The sequence below is a fragment of the Spizellomyces punctatus genome (genome assembly GCF_000182565.1).
Source record: "Spizellomyces punctatus DAOM BR117 chromosome Unknown supercont1.9, whole genome shotgun sequence".
Taxonomy (NCBI): domain Eukaryota; kingdom Fungi; phylum Chytridiomycota; class Chytridiomycetes; order Spizellomycetales; family Spizellomycetaceae; genus Spizellomyces; species Spizellomyces punctatus.
In genome coordinates, this window is record NW_015971545.1 from 1,006,278 (window position 1) to 1,026,786 (window position 20,509).

Consider the following 20,509-nt stretch of genomic DNA (forward strand, 5'->3'; position numbering starts at 1 on the left):
GAAACGTTTGTCGGGAGATCTTTGAGCAACAAGGAGGAGCTGACCTCGATATTCAACAAAGCGCTTTCGACGTACGTAGTCATGTGTGAATTTGAATGAAAAGCTTTTGTATGGCTTTTTTGGTATCCTAAAATGTTGTATTTTTGGTATCATTGTGCACAGGCCCTTCAGTTAGCGGGCGAGGCCGTTGTGGTTGGATTCATTAAAGATGCGTATATGCTTGCCCAGCATTGTCGCGACCGCACTGAACAGCAGCCGGAGGGTGGGGACAGTGGTGAAGCTAATGAATGATTGTGAGGAAATTTAAACATCTGCTAATGATATGCATATGTATATACGATGTGTATTTTTGTTTCGAAGTAAAAGAATTGATTTGCTATCGCTTTGTGATTTGGAAACGTGTGGTTTCGAGTATTTATGTGGGAGGCAACCCTCACCCTCGGGGCAAAATTTTAACTCTGTCCATTGAACGGGGCGGTAATGTTAAGTGACAAACTCTTTTTGTTCCAATTGTGAGGGCCCCGACGCATAACCCGATTCCGCAAAGATTCAAATCCACATACCAGTCAGACATGAACTTTCTTTAAAACATCATTTTCAAAATGAATCGAACATCTTGATTGTCAATAATAACTTTTGCGACCTTGTCACCATAGCTCGTCATCATCACTCTATAACCTGAGCATACAAGTCGTTAATTAAACAAGCCAGACCAAGCCAAATGGAATGAAAACTCACTCCGAAAAGTCAATAATACGATTCTCCTGCATCACGTTACAGTACATCCTATCTAGCTCCCTGGTTTACTAGAGAAGCACCAATTCCAGAAATGTTTACGCCGCTTGTAATGACAGTCCCATTTGCCCTTTGTTAACACCATTCATGACACAGGCACGGAGAATCTTTGTCGCTCAAATGACGATTTTCAACCAGGTATTTTGAATAATTCGTCCTGAAAGTATAGCAACGTCACGGCATTTGAGGTGTAGTAACCACATAACCCATCGTGAAAACCCTGCTGATAACACGGCATGGTGTCAATCGTTGTAACATGCAACGGTAGTAAGTTGCCGAATCTCCTAATGCGCGTACCACCAACTTCAAGTTCCCCGATGAGGTTTTACTTTCCTTTCCAGGCAATCTTGGACTTGACTACAGTAGTAACACGGTCATACTTTCAGAAAAGATGTGCGTTGGCAGTATAATGAGGATGGAGGGGGTTTAATGTACACTACAAGGTTGTTATCTGGGAGTTTTGTTCTTGCGCCTGTAACCCTGGATATTAGATAACGATCATTCCATTTGATAAACAGGTTCTGTGAATTGAATCCCAAGTGACGATCTTGGTTTTTTCTGATCGGTATGACAATTCCAGTACTGTCCCAAATACGTTCAACAGAGGACACCGCAAATTACTGTATCAAGTAATGAAGTACAGTGGCAGTAACGAAAACAACGGCTCAGTGGTTTAGTGGTATAATACCCGCTTAGGGTGCGGGTGGTCCCGGGTTCGATTCCCGGCTGAGCCCCTATGCACTCGATATGCTTTATTTTTTTTCTCCAACACTATACCTGAATTTTTTTTTTGTACATTCCCATCATCTTGTCAATATCAAACATTTGTTTTTTGACGTTGGTACTGGTTGTGAATGTGGTTTTCTTTCGTTTTTTTTTACGAGACGAGGGTTTTATTTTTTTGGTGGGTTGTTTTTTGGATGTGGAGGTTTTTTGGGGTGCGGGTATCAGGGTCGATTGGCGGGTAGTGGTAGCATGCGTTGGTTTTTAAAAGGGGGGTGTATGTCAAAACTGATATACATTTTAAGAATAACATGGAACCTTTTGGGGTTCACGGGTGCTTTTTTTATGATGCAAAAGTGGGCCAGAGGGCATTGCAGTTGTTACAGATATCTAAATAGAACTATTCTGGCGATACAGATTATTCTTTCCTTTTTTGACTCGCATTTTGAATTGTTCGAGGTGTTGCGCTGGGGCTGCCTTCCATCGCTGAATCGCTGTCATTTTCTGATGGCCGTTTTGGGAGGCATTGCCGCGACGTTTGCGGTAGGCACTGCAAAAGTATGCAACTCTAGAGAGGGATTGAGTGCTGGTATTGGGTCGAGAGAGAGTGGCTTTTGGAAAGCGCTCCTGCCTTTTCCGGGAGAGATATTCAAACCTCGACGTAGTTCTTTCGCGTTGGGCGATGGGTCTTGGGGGTTGGGAGAAAGCAAGCTGATATTACTAGGGTGACAAGTCCCCCCTCCCCTCGTTAGTGGATATATCGTCTCGAGCCTACTGCCCAGGATAGGGTTTTACCCACCCTGCGGGGCAGGCGGGTGTAAATTGTTGAGCAATATGTGCTGTGCGCAAAAGTTTGTGCGTGCGCAGAGTTTTTATCGATAATGACATCTGCGAGAGTGCATGGTCACTAAATCTCAAGTCCAAGGGGGGCTCGCAATTGGAAGAATTCGGATTTGTACCAACACTAGAGCGAAATTAAACGGCTTTACAAGGTTTTTGCTGAGTGTTAGGGAGCTCCCCTGTCCTTTAACTATCATGAGTAGCAAACGATTCGTAAATTGATAGAGCGGTTTTTTTGCGTTGGGCGATGGGTCTGGGGGGTGGGGGGAAAACAAACTGATTGTTGCTCGGGTGACAAGTCCCACCTAGGTGTACGTATCGCTCTGGTACGGTCTCGGGTGGGTTAAACCCAACCCTGTATAGCCATCATCGCCCACTAGTGGGCGGCATCGGCATCTGAAGATAGGTAGTAGAGGCGGAGAGGAAGTAGGAAAAGATGACATGTACAATCGTGGCCAACCTAGTTTTAAGTTGTTTTAAAAAAAAAAGGATATCAAGCAATAGTAAATAAATGTTGGTAAAAACTCGTTTACCTTTTTGACTCGCTTTTTGGTTGTCCGAGGTGCACGGGTTGAATCGCTTGTCATTTTTCTGATGGTGATCGGCTCTAGCTTTTATTACTTGTAAAGAGGGAAGGGTCGATCAACAGGCGGAGGATCTCTGATGTTAGTGTGTGGTAGTGTGTGGAAGAATTCGGATTGTCCAATGGCCACAAGGTTTGCGGAAAGAGGCGAGAAGATCCAGTCTTTTCAACATGTCACGATTCAACGCATCAATAAGCTTGACGTACAGCGCGTTGGGCGACGGGTCGTTCCCCTTCTTGTTGACGGGCATGACACGAGAGAGAGACCGAGTAGGGTGGGGAAAGCAAGTTGATGTTGGTCGGGTGTTTCCCCGCTTTGGTGTAAGTAGTGCCCTGGGTCTACGTGCCCAGAGTGGGGTTAGGGGGGGTTTTTTTTAAAATAGACGAAATGTGTTGCTTAAGGTTATTTGCGTCGTGTTATACAATTTGATGGGATGGTTAAACTATAAATTTATAAATAGTTGCGGTTGTTTTTTCTGTCTGTTGCAAAGATATGGAAAACACTGGTAAAATAGAAGGATGAAAAACCACATGGACAAATTATACATTTTGTTTTTATATTTTAATAATTAATGGTGGAAATCTAGGTATTTCATTTCGACGTCTAATCATTCAGTTTACGCTTTTGAATGAATGATATGGATTTTTATAATGTGTAAACCTCGATCCAAGGGAAAAAAAGTCTTGACCCATTATTTTTCAAAAGATTTGGTTTTATTTTGATATTAACTGGGTTTTTTATATAAACCAATAAAGAGCGGCAAGTTCAATATAAGAACCACAAAAAAACCAAAACCAGCAAAAACGAACAAAAAAAACACACACACACAAATAGGCTCGTCTGTCCATTTTGGCCCCTCTTTTATGGCATTCAACCTTTACAAAACGAGTGTATGTCAATACCATATAACAGTCCCTCCATGACTGACATTCCCTTCTCCAAGTTGACTATGACAAAAGTTTTCATGGATAACAAGGATCTATGACCACTCTCGACAAGTTCTTATTCGACTTGTAAGTTACGAAATTGGATGACGAGAAAGAGTTTGACTCATCGGACTGGGTTCCAAAGATGGTCCTTACGGGCTGTAAACGCACACAAGTTTCCGCACGTCAGATCTATACTACCGAGGAAATGTTTTATTTGAATTGGTTACTGCCCAATTGATTCGTTTAAAAGGGATATATTCACAAGATTAGTTTTCGAATTTTTGGGAAATGGTTCCTCCAAGTGCGAAAATACAATGACGTATCCAACAAAAATGGGGGATACAAACATAATCATTAACAAAAAGTTTCTGGTACCCATATTAGGATTCTGGATTTCAAAAAAAAAAGGTACAAGGGACTTAGAGTGGATGTTGCTGCGGTGCTAGGAACTTGGGAATCCGATGTTGATTCGCGGAACGAGTGGATGCGGGTGTGTTGTCGGGATGGGGATGTTGAGGTTTGGTTAAATTTGCAAAGGTGTAGTGTTTGGGGTGTGTGTGTATCGTTTTATCGAGGGTGGAGAGTTGAGAGCGCGGTGGTTTTTGTTGATTTGGAATGGTGGAAAAGTGGTGTGCCATGTTGTACAGTTGATTCCCTTATGAGTTATCATGTCCAGGTGTACTGTACACTGCATAATGGAAAAAACATATTGCATTCATGCGCCTTGGAATGCATCGCAGTCGAGAGCGAGTTGCAAAACGTGTAATACGTATATTAAAAAAAAAGTAAAACAAAAAAAGCATAATGCAAAACCTCAACTAACATCCCCATAAATACATTCAAGAACCGAAAGAGGGGGAACCAGCCTCCAAGTTTCTATTCTTTAGCAAACCAAACCACAACAGACATGCCCAACACCGCCGAAACAATCGTACCAATCAGTGCGATAATGCCTTTTGTCTCAAATTTGCCAGAAAGGTTATGCGGTCCATCAGGGGCACCCGTTAAATCCAACCCCTGTTTACCAGCAGCGTTTCCAGAGATGGGTTTCCCCAAAGCAGCACACTGAGATCCAACATACGATGGTGGGGTGATTGTTTTCTGCATTTCAAGGGGAGCTTCAATGAGTGTTGCGACGAGACCGACTTCCATGTGCCATTGAATGTGGCAGTGGAAGAGCCAGACGCCGGGGTTATCGGATCGGAAGCGGATAACGGCTGAACCGAATGCGGGGATTTGGACCGTGTCGCGTCGGATGGGGTTGGGTTGGTCTGGGATGGGTTGGGTGGGGTCGTAGCGTTGCTCGCTTCTATAAACGATTTGGAAGCGGTGTCCGTGGAGGTGGACTGAACGGTAAAATTGAGTCACGAGTTCCACATGCAAGAACAAAACAAGTAGTGACAACTTACAGGGGTGAGACCCGCCATCATCGTTATTCACCACCAACTGAATCATCTTGTTGTGCTCCAATACAATGGCATTGGTTTGCTTGCCGTAAATAGCGGGGTTCGTAGCGTCCTGTCCCGTCGTCAGAGCGGAAAGCATGGTCGGTGTAAGGGGTGCGACATAGGTATTGTTGTTGAACTGGCCGTGGTTGATACCGTCGTCGAGGACACCGAGGAACACGTTTAGATCGTGGGACACGTCGGGGGCGACAGAGGCCTCTTTGACGAGGGGGGCAATGGTCAAGTCGTCGAGGACCTCGGTGGAGGGTGGTGGAGCGTCGGATGTGGGGGCGGTGGGAGAGTACTCGATGAGAGCCGTCAAGTCTAGAAAATGTGGGTTTTAGTATTTGTTGGTTGCGAGTACCACACATGGTATTTACTCACTCAGATTCAGTGTAGGAGGAATCAGAGCAAACATGCTATCATCCATCTTGATGGCCACATTATAATTCATATCGGTCGCGTTTTTCGCCTTGACCAACACCGAGTACCTCTGCGCAACGCCAATCTCAATGTTTGACGCCGTCTTGGGTTCCGTGTCTACGCCATCGACTTCAATCACCTCCATCTCATGCCCGCCAATGCCCATGGTAAACATTGGGAAACCCGCCATGTTGATGACGCGGATGCGGTATGTTTTGTTGGGGATAAACGTCATTTTGGGGACATAGTCGGTTCCGTTCATGATGTGGACGATGCCAGAGTTGGGTGGGGGTTCGACGCCGCGGACGTTGAAGATGCCTCCATAGTCTTTCATGACCGTGTCATATTCATCGTGGTACCAGTCTGGCAAATGCACAGGTGAGTTGGGTTAGCTGAGAGTGCAAGCGAGATGTGTACGTGTGATGTATGCCCAACCAGAAATCTCATCGCACCGACATGCATGAATTTCCATGCATTCCCAGCCGAACACCAACCAGTGATATCCAAACGCCTGCAAGACAAACAATATCCCTGTCCCAACGAGTAAGGCGGCGCACGCCCACACTGCGATTTCCCTTGCGCGATTCTCCCAACCATCATCCAACTCTTCACGAAATTCCCTGGGCGATTCTCCCAACCATGATCTCACTCTCTCCCCCGTCATGACCACACACACGCCTACCCACCATGAAGGATAAGAGTGTATTCGTGATCGTATTTGGCGAGTTGGGCGGTTGGCGGAGGGTTGATAATGAGCGCACCGCGGAAACCATCGAGGTACTGTCCTCGAACGTGAGCATGGTACCAATAGGTTCCCCACTGTTGCAGAGGGATTTCGTAGGTAAAGTTTGATCCTGGTGGAATTCCACTAGTTTCAATATTAGCATGTGATTCTTGAAAAGAAACCGTAAGTCTTTATTACCATTGAGTGACGCCAGCAGCACCGTCAAAGTAGTTTGTCTTGTTGAAAAACATGCCGTGAGAGTGGAGTGCCGTGGGCACATCCAACGAATTGCGCTTGGAAAACATACTTAGCAACACTTTGGAGAATATCAAATGCTACACGGTTAACATACCACATTGATGACCAAAGTATCGTTGTAGTTTGCAATGAGTTTTGGTGGAGGCCATTTCCCATTGACACCAATGACCCTACGAGCAAAGTGACCGTCTGCATTCACGTTCTGAATGTATCCAATATCCAGATCATAGCGAACAATGGCTGCTGATGCCGTTGAAATCAGTAGTAGCAGCAGACATGATAGTGAAGATAATGAAGATGGCAGATGCATCGTGCCGAGTGTGTGTGTGTGCAAGTGTGAAAGAGCGAGTGTGAAAATGCGTGAGATCTCTATTTAAAAACCTTTAAAAAATAAAAAAAATAAAAAGCGGGAATGTCCATCCAAACAAAAACAAGAGAGAGATGTAGTAAAAAGTAAAAAGCTTAAACTTTCACTCCGTTCCGAACACTCGTAGTAATAAAGGAATAGAAATGATTGGATAACCCATTCCGATCAACTATAACATGACTGTGCCATAAGAGATGAAAGTGACACATTACGAGTCATTTCTGTGTATGGGAAAAGGGAGAGTGTATGTAGGGAATAAGAACCCTATGGGGGGATAAGAACCCTATGGGGAAGAGAGAGAGAGAGAGAGAGATCTCACACACACACACAACAGAGAGAGAGAGATTTCCCTTTTAGTTTCTTCTTCTCTCCTCTGCAATGACTCACTCTCTCTTTCCATAAAAGGAAATTTACTCTTAAGGAATTCACATCCAATCACATTTCATTCTCTCTCTCCCCGTCTGTTCCGCTTTGACTTTGAGTTTTAACTCTCTCCCGATCTCTCTTTATTTTTTTTTATTATTTCTTGTTTTATTATTTATAGATAACTCTGTTGGATTTCCCCTCCTCTTCCTTCTCCTACCTACCTTCCTTCTTGACTCTTTCAACAACGATGGGATCAGTGTTTTCAGTTCCCACCTTTTTTGTTCTCTTTCGAGAGACAACAGAGGCTGCTCTCATCATTTCAGTCTTGCTGACATTCTGCAAGCAAATGTTTGGAGATGATCCTCTCATGCTCAAGCGATTAAACAAGCAGGTAAGAGTTTTATGTACATGTGTTTTTGCTACTGCTTGCTGACCTTGTTTGCACCACCAGATCTGGATGGGAACGGGTCTGGGCTTGCTCGTTAGTATTGCGATCGCGGCCGGCATCATTGGTGCATGGTACGCCATCTCGGAAAACCTTTGGGAGTCGCGCGAACTCGTCTGGGAAGGCACACTGGCCATCATTGCCTGTGTCATCATCACCATTGTCGGCATCACCATGCTCAAATCCTCTCGCAAGGGGCATCAGGAGAAATGGAGGAGAAAACTACTAAAGGAAATGGCTAGGCATAATCAGGCTCCTCAGGACACGGATTCGGAAGGTCTCTCGACCAATGCAACATCCCAAGCAACCCTTCAACCACTACCACAAGAACAACAACAACGACCAGCTTCCACTCACTGGTTTGCTCGCATTGCCCCCAAAGCCTACGAAAAGCTCTCGTCAGAAAAGTACGCCCTCTTTCTCATTCCCTTTATTACCATCCTCCGTGAAGGCATTGAGGCAATCATTTTCATGGGCGGCGTCGGTCTCACCGAACCCGGCAAATCCATTCCTCTCCCCGCCATCACGGGCATCCTTGTTGGGGCTCTTGTCGGGTTCATTACCTACCGCACGGGTTCCCGCGCCTCCCTCCAATGGTTCTTTATCGTCTCGACGTGTCTCTTGTTTCTCATTGCCGCTGGATTACTGGCACGTGGTATCCTCTCGTTTGAAACCAATGCTTGGATGAAAAAAGTCTTGTACAATACCGGTGGAGGCGACGAGGGTGGACCCATTCCTATTGATTTGCGCGACAATGTATGGTATTTGAACTGTTGCGGCGCCAAAGAAAATGGCTGGACCATTTTCAATGCGATTGCAGGGTGGTCCAATATCGCCACAAAGGGGAGCATTACCGGGTATTGCTTGTATTGGATCGTGGTCAGTGGGTGGTTGATTAGTGTCAAGACGAGGGAGCAAAAGCTGGCCAAGCGGGGCGATGTCGATGAAATCAAAGTGACGACGACAGGGTCCCAAAAGGGGAGCCGAGTCGACATTGAGTGAGGGGAGCCGAGTGGAGTGAGGAAATCTACGAGAACGCTTCTAGTGCTAGCACTGCAGGCGAGGACAAAGTGCACACACCGCTTGTAAACGGGAGGCGTTGCATGCAACTGCAAAAACTACACACACACACGAATTTCCTTTTTTTTTTTTTTTGTTCTTTTAATAATATCTATATATATATGCGTTTTTGTATATATTCAACAACAAGCAACCGCCTTTTGCACATGCTCACTCATTAAACAGTTTGTTTTTGGGTATTCCGCACCATTGAGGGCATGGAAATTCATCCAATAAAATGTGTATACACATCGTGGATGCACGTAAGAATTGGTGATGGTAAACTGTGTTTTGATGCAAGAGTGTATTTTGCAATGCAGTATGGCGGTAGTTCTTGAAAGGTGGCAGGGTGGGTCAATTGGTTCCTTTTTTGAAAGTCGAATACCTGGATATTTTTGTGGATTCCATGATAAAACAGGCGCAACTTGCAAAAAATATCGAATACCCGTATCGAACATTTTTTGGAATTCCGTTTTCACCATCTACTCCCCCACCAAGAGTGTAACCATCCCCATCTATCAACATATGTGCATATGTTTTGCCGACACTACTCACTCTTGCCTCACCTCATCTTCCTCCCACTCTCCCACAAACTCTTCTTCATCCCTTAATAACCCTCGTAGCTCTTCTACACGGCCTTCTAGATCCCTCCATATTCTTAATCGCTGGGTAATGAGGTTGGAGAGAACTTGTACGTAGGTATCTATATCTCCATTTGGCTGTGTTACGGTCGAGATTAGGTGGTTGGTGCATGTCCCATTGTTGAGTTGAATTATTGTGTATATTTGTTTCTATTTACTCGTTCTGATTCCCCGCGTCATCTTGTTCCCACTCTCCCACAAACTCTTCTTCATCCCTTAATAACCCTCGTAACTCTTCTACACGGCCTTCTAGATCCCTCCATATTCTTAATCGCTGGGTAATCAGATTGGAGAGACCTTGTACGTAGGTGTCTATATCTCCATTTGGCTGTGTTACGGTCGAGATTAGAGTGTGGTCGATCCGAGTTAGGGAGGCATTGAGTGCCATTGCCGAGAGATGGCATTGGAGGAGGGATTCGTGGGTTGTTAGAATGTGGGTTATGGATGTGATGTGGTGGGAGGTGGGTGGAGGTGTTGCGCGGAGGAGGTGGGCGAGGTCGGGGTTTGTGTGTATTGTGGGCGAGGGGGAGGGAGAGGGGAGGGAGGGTTGAAGGGGGGTTGTGAGGACAGGGGGTGGGATGGTGGGAAAGGAGGGTAAAGTAGGGAGATGGTCATCAACGTGATCCCATTCCTCTTCATCATCGTTATCGTCTTGCTCGTCTCCTTCTTGTTTATCTTCTGGTTCCTCTTCTCTATCTACACCAACAGATCGCCCTCGATCTTCGCCACCACCACCCCCTTTCCTCCGCAACTCTTTAACCCGATCAGCATACCTCAACGTATTCAACGAATGATCCACCGAATTCGACCCAGGACTCACAGTAGCAATCATGACAGTCTGCGATCTAGCCCCAACAAACGAATCCCTCAAAATCTGCGTCAATTTCGAAGCCCGAAACGGTATATGCTGTTTCATCGACTGTGATGAACGAGACCGATAAAGAGCTCGTATACATTCTTTTAAAGCCAATAAGGATTTATTAATCTCGGCACCTTCGAATCGTTCCCGTTTGCCTACATTGCCCCGTTCCACACCGCGTTCACTCCCTGCTAAATCCACCACTGAAAACTTTCCAATCACTTTATGGTTTTTGCGTAACCGGATTTGAAATACGGCGTGTGAGCGGGATGAATCTGGGTTCGCTTCTGTTGATCCCGTTGTTCGAGTGTTTGTCCCCATTTTAACAAGGTCCAGTAAATGTTTTAGAGTTGTTACTGGTATTTCTTTTAAGCCTTGTATACGGACCATTCCGTGGGCGTCTTCTAGGAGGTGGACGCGGGTTCGAGAGGAGAGGAGGTCATATGCTTGTCCACTGTAGATTTCGAAAAAACAAATGTGGAGAGAAAGGCTATGAGAGTCGGGGTGGGTTGTGTAGTGTTGGAAAATGTCTCGACAGGCGTATTCGTATAATCCGATTGTGTCCTCCCCGTTTCCAAAGACTGTATGTGTTTTTCCACTACCTTTAAAAGATTCGAATCATATTGTTAATTCACATAACCTGCCTCAGAAGCAAGCTAGTAAAGGAGTTTTGGCTTACCAGTCTGCCCATACGCAAATACCGTCCCTCTACCCCCATCAAACATACTCTTGACCATCCCCAAAACCGTCCGCTCATACACACCCCGATTCCCAACAAACTCATCAAATACACCATCAAATGCAAAGGAATGGGTTTCAATCGTTTTTGTCAGGTCCATTCGGGTTTTGGGTTCGTGTAGGTGCAGTGTTGTCTTTGTGGGTGTTAATGTGTCGAATAGGGTTGATATTCCTTGTTCTAACACCCGCAAACAAAATGAGCAAGTGGCGGTATTGGACCTTTTAGGTTAAATGATTCTCACCTCGATAATTTAATGGTCGTTTACGAACAAACACTCTTATCCTCGCATCCCCCTTCTCACAAACCACTTCATCTTTATCCACATTATCCCGAAATACCTGAATGGCCCGTTTGAATCCCATTATGTCTCGTTCGGAACTATCCAGACCGGCTTGAGCGGCTCGAAGTTCGTTTTGGTGGGTGCGTCGGTGTGTGCGGGCTTGTGCGAGGTTTTGGATTGTTAAGAGGGTTTTGGATTTTGGTGGGAGGGCTTTTGGTGGTGTGCTCTGTGGTTGGGTTTGGGTGTGAGGTGGCGTGTGTGGGGGTTCTTGGGTTGGTTCGGGTGGGGTGGGATCAATGGGTTTAAGAGGCATGGAATGCATACTTGCTGCATTTGCATTCCGGTCTTGCATCTGTTGTCGAATACGTGCTTGTCTCGCCAACGACGCCTAAACATCCTTTTTAGCTCTTTTTTTTGGTTGGCTTGGGGTTTGGACGAACCTCTCACGAATGAAAACGCACCTGTACAAACGCAGCTGGGGGCTTAAATGCACCCATTTCATCACTATGAAGTTCTTCTTCCATTTTGTATGTTTTGTGTGGGGTAATATCTCGTCTAGTACGAACAGTGTTGTGTGTGCACATTTCGGTGGGTGTGATTCAGTACCCTTTATTGATGATGTGAGTTTGGTATAACGTAAACAGTGCTTAGCTATGCGTTTACCACATATTGCACATACGAGTGGATTTTAAATACTACTTACCATAGGAGCGTAGATGCATTTAAAGGCACATTCGTACAAAAGTAGAGTACATCCATCCAAGAACCCTCTCCAAATACAAAAATCCTAAATTTGGAACAACTTGAACATTCTGGGGAAGAATGCATACGTCAAAAACCAGATCTGGATCAAGTTTTTGCAGAGTGGAAGGGGATTTTGTCGAATGGATGATGAACCGATCCGAAATTAATGGGATTCGTTTTGAGTGTAAAACTAAATCGCATTCGTACCCGTACACACTGTTACGAGTTATGGTGGAATTTGGGGGTTTACTTACTGTTGTATTGGATGTTCATAGTCTACCAGCGTGACATACCAACACCGCAGATTTCAGAAGCCATCCCACAAAGTTGTACAGTTATAGCAGTCCCCTGCCTATATATACGACGAGTTGGGGTTTGCTGAAGCTTTCAATCACTAACAAAAGTTCAAGCAAAAATCTTTTGGGACCGGGCGTGAAACTATATTCCAACTCTTTTACCGAACCCCGAATTTGAGGCCGCCGGGTCCAAACAAACCTCAAACCTCAATCGAACTATATGGGTTGATGCAACTCTGCAAAGTCATTGCTCTAGGTCGCTCGAGGACGTGTTACAGCTAAGGTTTAATGCCTGTGTAAGTCTTGTAACAATCTTTTTCGTTCTTTGCTAAATTGTACTTGTATGGCTTATATGGTAGATTTGGTCTTGGACGAAAAAGACAGATCCGTTGAGGACTGTGTGCAGTTGAAGTTTAATGCATATCTAAGTCTTTCAACAATCTTTTCGTTCTTTGCTCAACTATACTTAAATAGCTTCTATGGTATATTTGCTTCAACGCTAGATAATTTGCATATTTAGTGCAGATAGACTTACTGTATAGTAACAGAATATATTTTGGTGTACTTTGTGACATCGACTACATGTCCCGAACCGTATTGTATATAAATGGACGACGGGGGTTTCCCACGGTTTAGCTAAAGATTGATTACCAAGATGAAGAACAATGCCTTGCGAGAAACTGGGCCATTTTTTTTTTACGGACACTGGCCAACAAACGTTGGATAGTTTTCTGAATTGGTACAAATGAAAATGGGTAGGAACTATATGCGACTGTTCGTTTTTTTTTATCCTGCTAACGAGTAGCGTGGCACTACAATCACCGCAAGTTGCCCAGATGACAGCACGTTTTAGCATTCTGCCAAAAATTATTTTTGACTAGGACGCAAATACTATTTGGGTGTCGGCTGGTAGCAAAAACCGTCAATGACGTAAAACCCAAAAACGAGGAGAAGCAAACCATCTTGACTCGACCTATTTTTGTTCAGCTCACGAATACACTCAACGTTTGTCAAACCAGTGTCGAACTTGTAATGGGTTGGTATAATGAAATCAAACATGGCAGCTGAGCGAAACGCAAGACCAAGTAGTTTCTTGACTCGGATGAGACAGTGCTATTTGCCCCGAAACCTACGCGGTTGGGCTTCCCTTAGTAAACTACAGAAATCGGCTCTTACATCATGATTGCTCTGGATGCAGGTCATCAGCATTAACCAGCCCTAATTACATTTGGATCGACTATCACGAAAAATCGTAAAAATTAGGAAACTACACATATAATGAAAAATAACAAAGGATTATTATTCTTCAAATTAGTTTGATTGCATTTTGTTGCCGGTAAATTAAAACTGCGTAGTACATTATATAATTTGAATTGTAAAGTTTATCCTTTACCAAAAGCGCATGGTAGTGCGGAGCCGATGGGTATTGGCACTAGCACCCGCACCAGGAATTGAACCGGCGACAACCAGTTCGGATAAGCTAATCTAACCAATCTACGCTACGGCTGGAACACCCCTGCTGAACACCTCTGGTCTACCGTGCCCATCCAACATTGATTGCACGATTGTCAGCATATTACAGGTTGCCAGCATATCTCGGTTCCAGTAGCGCATCGTCCAGGCTTGCTGCAAACAGTTAGGGTTGGTGTAACGGATTTTTTGTTGGTAGACTACGGTAAAGACAACTTGGGTCTCCTAGCAGGTTGTGTGGGTGTCCGTACTAGGAATCGTAGTCTCCAAATCCTTTCTTTGGGCGTCGGTAGCGACTTGAGGGCGAGAGGCAAGGAGAGTCGGTTAGTTGTGAACCGAGCAGGATTTAGAGGCTTCAGTGTGGGTGATCAGGCCGTTGAAGCACTCTGTTAGGTTCCTGTTAACCTAGGATTGGGGTTGAGAAGCTAGTTGTGGGGATTCTTTGTCACTACGGCTTCTGGCCGCCGACTTATTTTATTGAATTCCTCTTTTTATACAAGAATATGCTATGGTAACATCTACACTAGTTTCCGTAGCCTTCATTAGGGTGGCGGCGTCCGATCTTCCCATCTCAGACCATCGCCATGATCGATCATGGCTGCGTAACGTATCCTTCACACTGCGCTGGTGTAGCCCAGAACCGAGCTTGATCTTAGGGGTTTTGAAGCTTAGGTTACAATTGCGGAAACCTCAATCGTGGTCACCTGATGCCTTTGAGCGAACCGGTTTATCAGAGTCGTTCACTACATCCCCCCTTCGAAAAAGAAGGTTCGGCGACTCGTCTGTGAGTGCCCGAACCTCGCTTCTACCATGACGCAACTGGATAGTCGTCGTCAGCTTCAAGGCTGTCTTCGTTGATCGTCCAGATTATGGTAGTGCACCCCATGACGTTCGCGCAGAACCAAATTTGGTCAGTGGCTTCTGGAGCCGGGGCTCCAGGTGTCCTGGAACCGTTGGCTCGGGTTACGTAGAGGGCTGTGAACGTCTCTGTGGCCCTTTTCAAGTTAACCGCTCGAAAGTGGTAATAGGCATGCTCCCAATGTTTGGGATGGAGCTGCTCTTCTGTGGTTTCAGCTGCATTGGCTAGCTTTAACAACACTGCTCTCGTGGCTTCGATGGCTATGTCCACAAAATCGTGGGCCTCGCAATCGGGCCAGAGGGTGAAGCGGGCCATTTTGGGGTTTCCGGCCGCATGTTGAGGGACCCCAGCGTCAAGCCAGGCAGCGCAGGGTACGTCCTGTAATCTCTTGCCTATCTTTTTTGCATCAGTGATGATACCGACAGCAGCTTGACCGCCGTCGGAAGCCCTACTGTAGGGCTCCGCGATATGCATCGTGAGGGGCTGGCTCATGGCGTAAGGTTTCGAAGCCCCGTCAACCACCCAATCTTCACCACGATAGTGTTCAAGGGTTTTGTTTGGGTCTTTGTACAACTCATGAATCCAAACTTTGACCCAGGTGGCCATGGCTGCTCCGAGCCGCTCGATAGAGTTCTTGGCAGCGAAGGCATCGCTTACTTCTGACCAGGGATAGCCTTCCTCAAGGGTAGAGAGGATGCTGACTCCTTGTTGTCCTCGGATATTGGTGGTCATGGTGTTGGAAACGAAAGCTTTTGTTTCGGTGTCGATAGAAAGGGTTTGCGAAGCAGAGTGAGTGTGTAAGGGAAGTAGTTTGTTGGTAGTTGAAGAAGAAAAAAGAGGGGGGGCGAGCAGGGGCGCCCTTTTAAGGTTGTCGCCGGCTGATTTTGACAGCTCGGATGTGCGTAAGCGTGATCGGGAGGCTTGGTGTGGCGTTCTTGACTGGTGAGGTAAGCCACGCGAAACTGGTTTTCTTTCTGGTGAGAGGGCGTGATTATCACGTGAGCTATCATCCGGATAAACCGCGAAGCATTGGTGGTCGGAAGTGTAAGCCGTATCTTCCGGGGCGTCGCCTGCAAGGCTGACTACCAAAGAGTCCTCTACTAGCGCGCTAGTGGGGGCTCTGGATCTCCAGTACTCTTCTAAGGCTTCGGAAGCCTCTGTTAGGGCTTCCTCTGGTTCCCAGGTATCCTCATGGGGTGGGTATCCAGACCAACGTATTCGAAATTGACGTTTTCCGCGCCTGTGTAACGATGAGGACGTCTTCGAGAGATCGCGAGTAAGCCCAAATCGGACGCGGGAAGCACGAATCGCGTGACCAACTCCACCGATTGGGTTACCGCGACCGAAAGAACCGGTTCGGAGAATGGCAATTGGCGCATTAGATTTCAGCGTGCCTCGTACAACCTGTGGAGGCCCGAGCCAGTGCGGAAAAGGAAGAGATCGGTACCGCCACCAATAAATCAGTTGCGGTGCAGCGACACCCATTAGTTTAGTTTAGTTTAACAGTTTATCCAAGAATCTTGTATAAAAAGGATGTATTCAATAAAATAAGTCGGGGGCAGAAGCCGTAGCGACAAAAAATCCCCACAACTAGCTTCTCAACCCCAATCCTAGGTTAACAGGAACCTAACAGAGCGCTTCAATGGCCTGATCACCCGCACTGAAGCCTCTAAATCCTGCTCGGTTCACAACTAACTGACTCTCCTTGCCTCTCGCCCTCAAGTCGCTACCGATGCCCAAAGAAAGGATTTGGAGACTACGATTCCTAGTACGGACACCCACACAACCTGCTAGGAGACCCAAGTTGTCTTTACCGTAGTCTACCAACAAAAAATCCGCTACATGGTGGAGAAGCGCGACGAACTGCCTTCCCCTCTCAAATTCAGCTGAAAACCTTATTTGGTCGTACCGAAACTCTTGCGCAAACCGAGATCTGCTCAGGTAGCTACTCGGAAACCTTTTCTCTCGTTTCGGAAACAGACTTCATGAAACCGAGAATGATGCCGGTTGAACGCTCTCCAACGCGAGGCCGCTCACATGTGATCCAGACTCGTAGTCAGGGTCCTGCGGAGGACGTCAAAGTCCCTCCCGCAACACGCCCAAGGCGTTCAGGGACCACTTCCGTTGAACCGGAAGCCCCTAACTTGGCCACGATGGCCTCTGAAGTGGCAGCGTTAAAAGAAGACATTGCCCACTCGACTGCTGCAATGCAGTTGGCAACTCAAAATCTTACGGAACAGCTTCATAGGCTTTCCGAACGTCAGACAGCGGCGGATGAGCGCCTCGCACGAGCCTTAGAAGCCCTAGCGCATCACCCGCTGCCTGAACAACCTCTCATAGCATGAGCTACAAGAGAACGGTCCGCAACCCCGTGGGAAACGTCGGACACACCAAGGGAGCATACCGAACCAAGTTTTTCAGGTCCGGTGCCTCCAATCCAAGTGCCAGCGGCCCCGTGGGCCAGCGACACCAAGGTCGATTCCTTGAAAGCAAAGGACGTACCCGAGTTTACGGGCAAAAGAAACCAAGACGTTGAAGAATGGCTCAACAAAGTCCAACTTCTTCAAAACGTTAGCGCAACGTCGGATGCCAGGATGGTACAGCTCCTACCAGCCATGATAGCCGAGAAAACCCCTGCCAACGCTTGGTTTTACACTCTGGAAGCCCAGGAAACTTGCTCGTGGACCTGGAAAAGGTGGAAAGAAGAACTGCTTCGAGAGTTCCGAGATCCCCTAACCAAGTCCAAGCGCAAAACCGAATATGTGCGCTGCCACGCGAACCCCAAAGAATTTCGCAGCTTTCTCGTGTTCATTGACCACAAAACTCATCTCTGGCGCCTCGCATACGGCGACCGGGCAAACATAGAATGTCCCGCTGACCAGCATTTCGACCTAATAGTCGAACAATTGCCCAGCGACATCCAAATCATGGTCAAATCCTGTAACGTCATGAACCTGACCAAATTAAAAGACTTCCTGCGCCTTTATTTTGGCTCTGATGACACCAGAAAACGAGACCCTTGCTACAGCGGTGCTGCTGAAGCTCAGAAGAAGTCACAAAAGACCGGAATCGACAAAGGCCCTAAGCAGACGGCTCAACATAAAACCAGAAACCCCGAAAAGGGTCGCGACGGCCCTCAGAAGATGGTTCCGGACCCCAACACGGAACCACCGGCACCCTGCAAATTCTGTCAGAAAAAGCATTGGAATGTTTTCTGCTGGCAGAACCCGAACCGAAAAGATCCTGAAGATGGAAAGAAGGGACCATACGGAGCACCCATGCCCGCAGGTTGGAAACCCAAACAGGAGTCCAAGAAGTCGTACATAGTGGAGCTGGACTCGATGTCCGCTACCACCGAGACTCTTTTTTCGGCTTCGGAACTGGAAAGAACGGAAGCCGCTAATCAAGGATTCCACACCATCGGATTCTTTCATTCACCCGAGCACTCGGAATCAACAATTTTGATGACCGCACCTCTTTCCGAGGTCACGGTGACCAAGGAAGAGGACCCCCGCACGCCCACGCAGGGCTGGGACCAAGTCTGGGACAACATAGCCATCATCTGGGGCACCCCGCAAGTGGCTCTGATGATGGGCAACAACCCCCGCGCGCTCAGCTTCTTCGCCAAAGAACCGAAGCGAGGCGCCGGGCACCTCGGGAACGACCCCTACGCAGTCGCGTGGAGTTCCCACCACCTCTACATCGCTGCCGCAGCCGAAGCTGACAAGGATCGAATCCTGCGAAAAGTCTGAGAAGACGGTACCCCTCGTTTGATCCTCCTTGCCTGGATAAGGCTCGACGAGCGTGAGAAATTCTTGATGTGGAGCTCCGAAGATCCTGTTATCTTTGATTCTTACGCCAACCTGCAACTGGTGGCATTTCTCCTGACAGGCAATATCGTTCGCTCAGACTATTATTATCGTCGCGGAAACCCCAAATTTCTGCACGTTAAAGACCATCCACGTCTCCAAAGACACGAAGAGAGCGAATGGACGTGTATAGTCATGCTGGCTATCGAACAAGTTGCTCGCCAGAATAAAACAACAAAACCACAAAACGACAAATCTAGAGAGCACTTTGAGAGTGCAATCAAGGCTACGGAAGCAACAATTAATGACATCGCGCCCCATTTCGAGGTCGCGGTGCCTTCCATCAACGCCTTCTACTCGGTAGATTTAGGCGATGTACTCAAAAGCCAGACCAAGACCCAAACGCAGCCTTGCTGGACGCTAGCCGTCATCGCTCAGCTCTGGGCACCTGTGGTGCTAGACACAGGAGCCTGCAAGTCTCTGGTTTCCGACACGTACCAGGGCCTTCTGTTCTCCGAAACCGATTTGCAGGATGCGGAAACGATGGCTTTCAAAGGCATTGGTGGACGTATCTCATCTACCAAGACAGTATGCCTCGAAACTTCCCTCAGAGGCCGCGGAGGAGAATACCTGACTTTCCGCGCCTATTTCCGAGTCATTGCATACGGGAAACCTCTCATCATCCTAGCCAACGACATTCTGGGACATTTGAAACTCCAAACCTTGGTTCAGGAACCCCCGTTACCCAGTTTCGCGGTGACGCTCAAGAATCCGGACATCCTTATCCCTTGCTCCATAACGGATGAGCTGGACACCGATCACATGCGCGGCACGCCATACAAGACCAAGCAGGGTGAATTCATGAAGGATGTGTCAATGCCACGGCTGACCAAAGCCAAAGCTCAGAAGTCTAGATTAACCATGTTAATCACGGGACAGACGCGCGTGGCAGCCCAAACTTTTCTCATCGAAAACCCTCTTGAGGCCACCGCTTGCTGCAAGTGGTCACAGAACGGCGCAGAACGGAAGCTCTTGCTACATGTTCTCCCTACATAGCATTTTTATGAGAAAAAGGGGGGGACACAAAATACACTCCATGATTTTTGGGAAAAAAGCTGTATAAATTTGGTTCAATTGATGAAAAAGATAGAACTAAATAGAAATATCGACATGCCTGAGCCGGCATTGGCACTCCGTGCCGGCATGTTTAAATGGCCTCGTTGGTTTCCTGCTGAAAAACTGGTTGCATATTTCATGTAGGCAACTCAGGCGTCAGAACTCATCCCATCTCAACATTACCTTCGAGGCATACCAGCCGGGATTGGCCGCTCCGCGCCCGGCATCTTCCGCCGCGGGATTTCTATGTGCGAAAATGTACCCTTCGGACGAACTTTTAACTTTTTCTGCTGCGCACGAGTACGAGCGGGCTGGATTCGGACAGGTATCAAGTCTTCAAGTTCTCTTGCTGCCTGCTTTTGCAAACGATCCCTTTTTTGTAATGCGGCCGCAACTTTGATTGTAACTGGTTCCTCGGTTTTGATGAGTTCATTATAGTTGAAAATTCGATCGGGAATCCCCTCTACCACATATCTATATGACCGCAGTTTGTCGAATGGTTTAATGACTTTCCCAATCCGATAAACATTGCTAGAGAAATTTTCTCGATGTGCCTTTTTGAACACATTGCCTTCATGTTTGACACGAACATGATCACCGATGGAGAATATTTCAGGTTCTTTCTGATGCATCTTCTCCCAGTATCTTTCCAAGTTTATCAATGCCTTATACGGTTTCTCGATTGCTTCATGGGGAGACATCCCAATACCGCGATGTTCTCGCCTGTTAATCATTGAT

The 20,509-nt window shown here is 46.8% G+C and overlaps 7 protein-coding genes and 1 non-coding gene across 8 annotated transcripts; 4 read left to right on the forward strand and 4 right to left on the reverse strand.

The window, feature by feature from the left end:
- The first annotated feature begins 1,457 nt into the window (after positions 1-1,457).
- Positions 1,458-1,529, forward strand: SPPG_10130. The gene has a single exon. It is a non-coding gene; the product is annotated as a tRNA-Pro (tRNA).
- A 3,064-nt stretch (positions 1,530-4,593) lies between these two features.
- Positions 4,594-7,174, reverse strand: SPPG_05711 (uncharacterized protein). Its single transcript, XM_016753924.1, has 6 exons — positions 6,816-7,174; positions 6,662-6,756; positions 6,426-6,607; positions 5,701-6,102; positions 5,281-5,640; positions 4,594-5,217 (listed from the first exon to the last, which is right to left on the reverse strand). The coding sequence occupies exons 1-6, from the start codon at positions 7,029-7,031 to the stop codon at positions 4,748-4,750; spliced, it is 1,725 nt and encodes a 574-aa protein (XP_016607516.1). The 5' UTR covers positions 7,032-7,174; the 3' UTR covers positions 4,594-4,747.
- Positions 7,175-7,385: 211 nt separating this feature from the next.
- Positions 7,386-9,132, forward strand: SPPG_05712 (FTR1 family protein). Its single transcript, XM_016753925.1, has 2 exons — positions 7,386-7,845; positions 7,906-9,132. Exons 1-2 carry the CDS (start codon positions 7,702-7,704, stop codon positions 8,899-8,901), a joined length of 1,140 nt encoding a protein of 379 aa, XP_016607517.1. The 5' UTR covers positions 7,386-7,701; the 3' UTR covers positions 8,902-9,132.
- Positions 9,133-9,745: 613 nt separating this feature from the next.
- Positions 9,746-12,028, reverse strand: SPPG_05713 (uncharacterized protein). Its single transcript, XM_016753926.1, has 4 exons — positions 11,939-12,028; positions 11,439-11,865; positions 11,138-11,374; positions 9,746-11,060 (listed from the first exon to the last, which is right to left on the reverse strand). The coding sequence occupies exons 1-4, from the start codon at positions 11,999-12,001 to the stop codon at positions 9,754-9,756; spliced, it is 2,034 nt and encodes a 677-aa protein (XP_016607518.1). The 5' UTR covers positions 12,002-12,028; the 3' UTR covers positions 9,746-9,753.
- Positions 12,029-14,792: 2,764 nt separating this feature from the next.
- SPPG_05714 (uncharacterized protein) lies at positions 14,793-16,331 on the reverse strand (the record flags this gene model as incomplete). The annotated part of the gene is made up of 1 exon (XM_016753927.1): positions 14,793-16,331. The coding sequence occupies one exon, from the start codon at positions 16,329-16,331 to the stop codon at positions 14,793-14,795; it is 1,539 nt and encodes a 512-aa protein (XP_016607519.1).
- Positions 16,332-17,461: 1,130 nt separating this feature from the next.
- SPPG_09298 (uncharacterized protein) lies at positions 17,462-18,598 on the forward strand (the record flags this gene model as incomplete). Its single annotated transcript, XM_016757457.1, has 1 exon — positions 17,462-18,598. The coding sequence occupies one exon, from the start codon at positions 17,462-17,464 to the stop codon at positions 18,596-18,598; it is 1,137 nt and encodes a 378-aa protein (XP_016607520.1).
- A 66-nt stretch (positions 18,599-18,664) lies between these two features.
- On the forward strand, positions 18,665-19,711 carry SPPG_05715 (uncharacterized protein; the record flags this gene model as incomplete). The annotated part of the gene is made up of 1 exon (XM_016753928.1): positions 18,665-19,711. The coding sequence occupies one exon, from the start codon at positions 18,665-18,667 to the stop codon at positions 19,709-19,711; it is 1,047 nt and encodes a 348-aa protein (XP_016607521.1).
- A 239-nt stretch (positions 19,712-19,950) lies between these two features.
- Positions 19,951-20,472, reverse strand: SPPG_05716 (uncharacterized protein; the record flags this gene model as incomplete). Its single annotated transcript, XM_016753929.1, has 1 exon — positions 19,951-20,472. One exon carries the CDS (start codon positions 20,470-20,472, stop codon positions 19,951-19,953), a length of 522 nt encoding a protein of 173 aa, XP_016607522.1.
- Between the last annotated feature and the right edge of the window lie 37 nt (positions 20,473-20,509).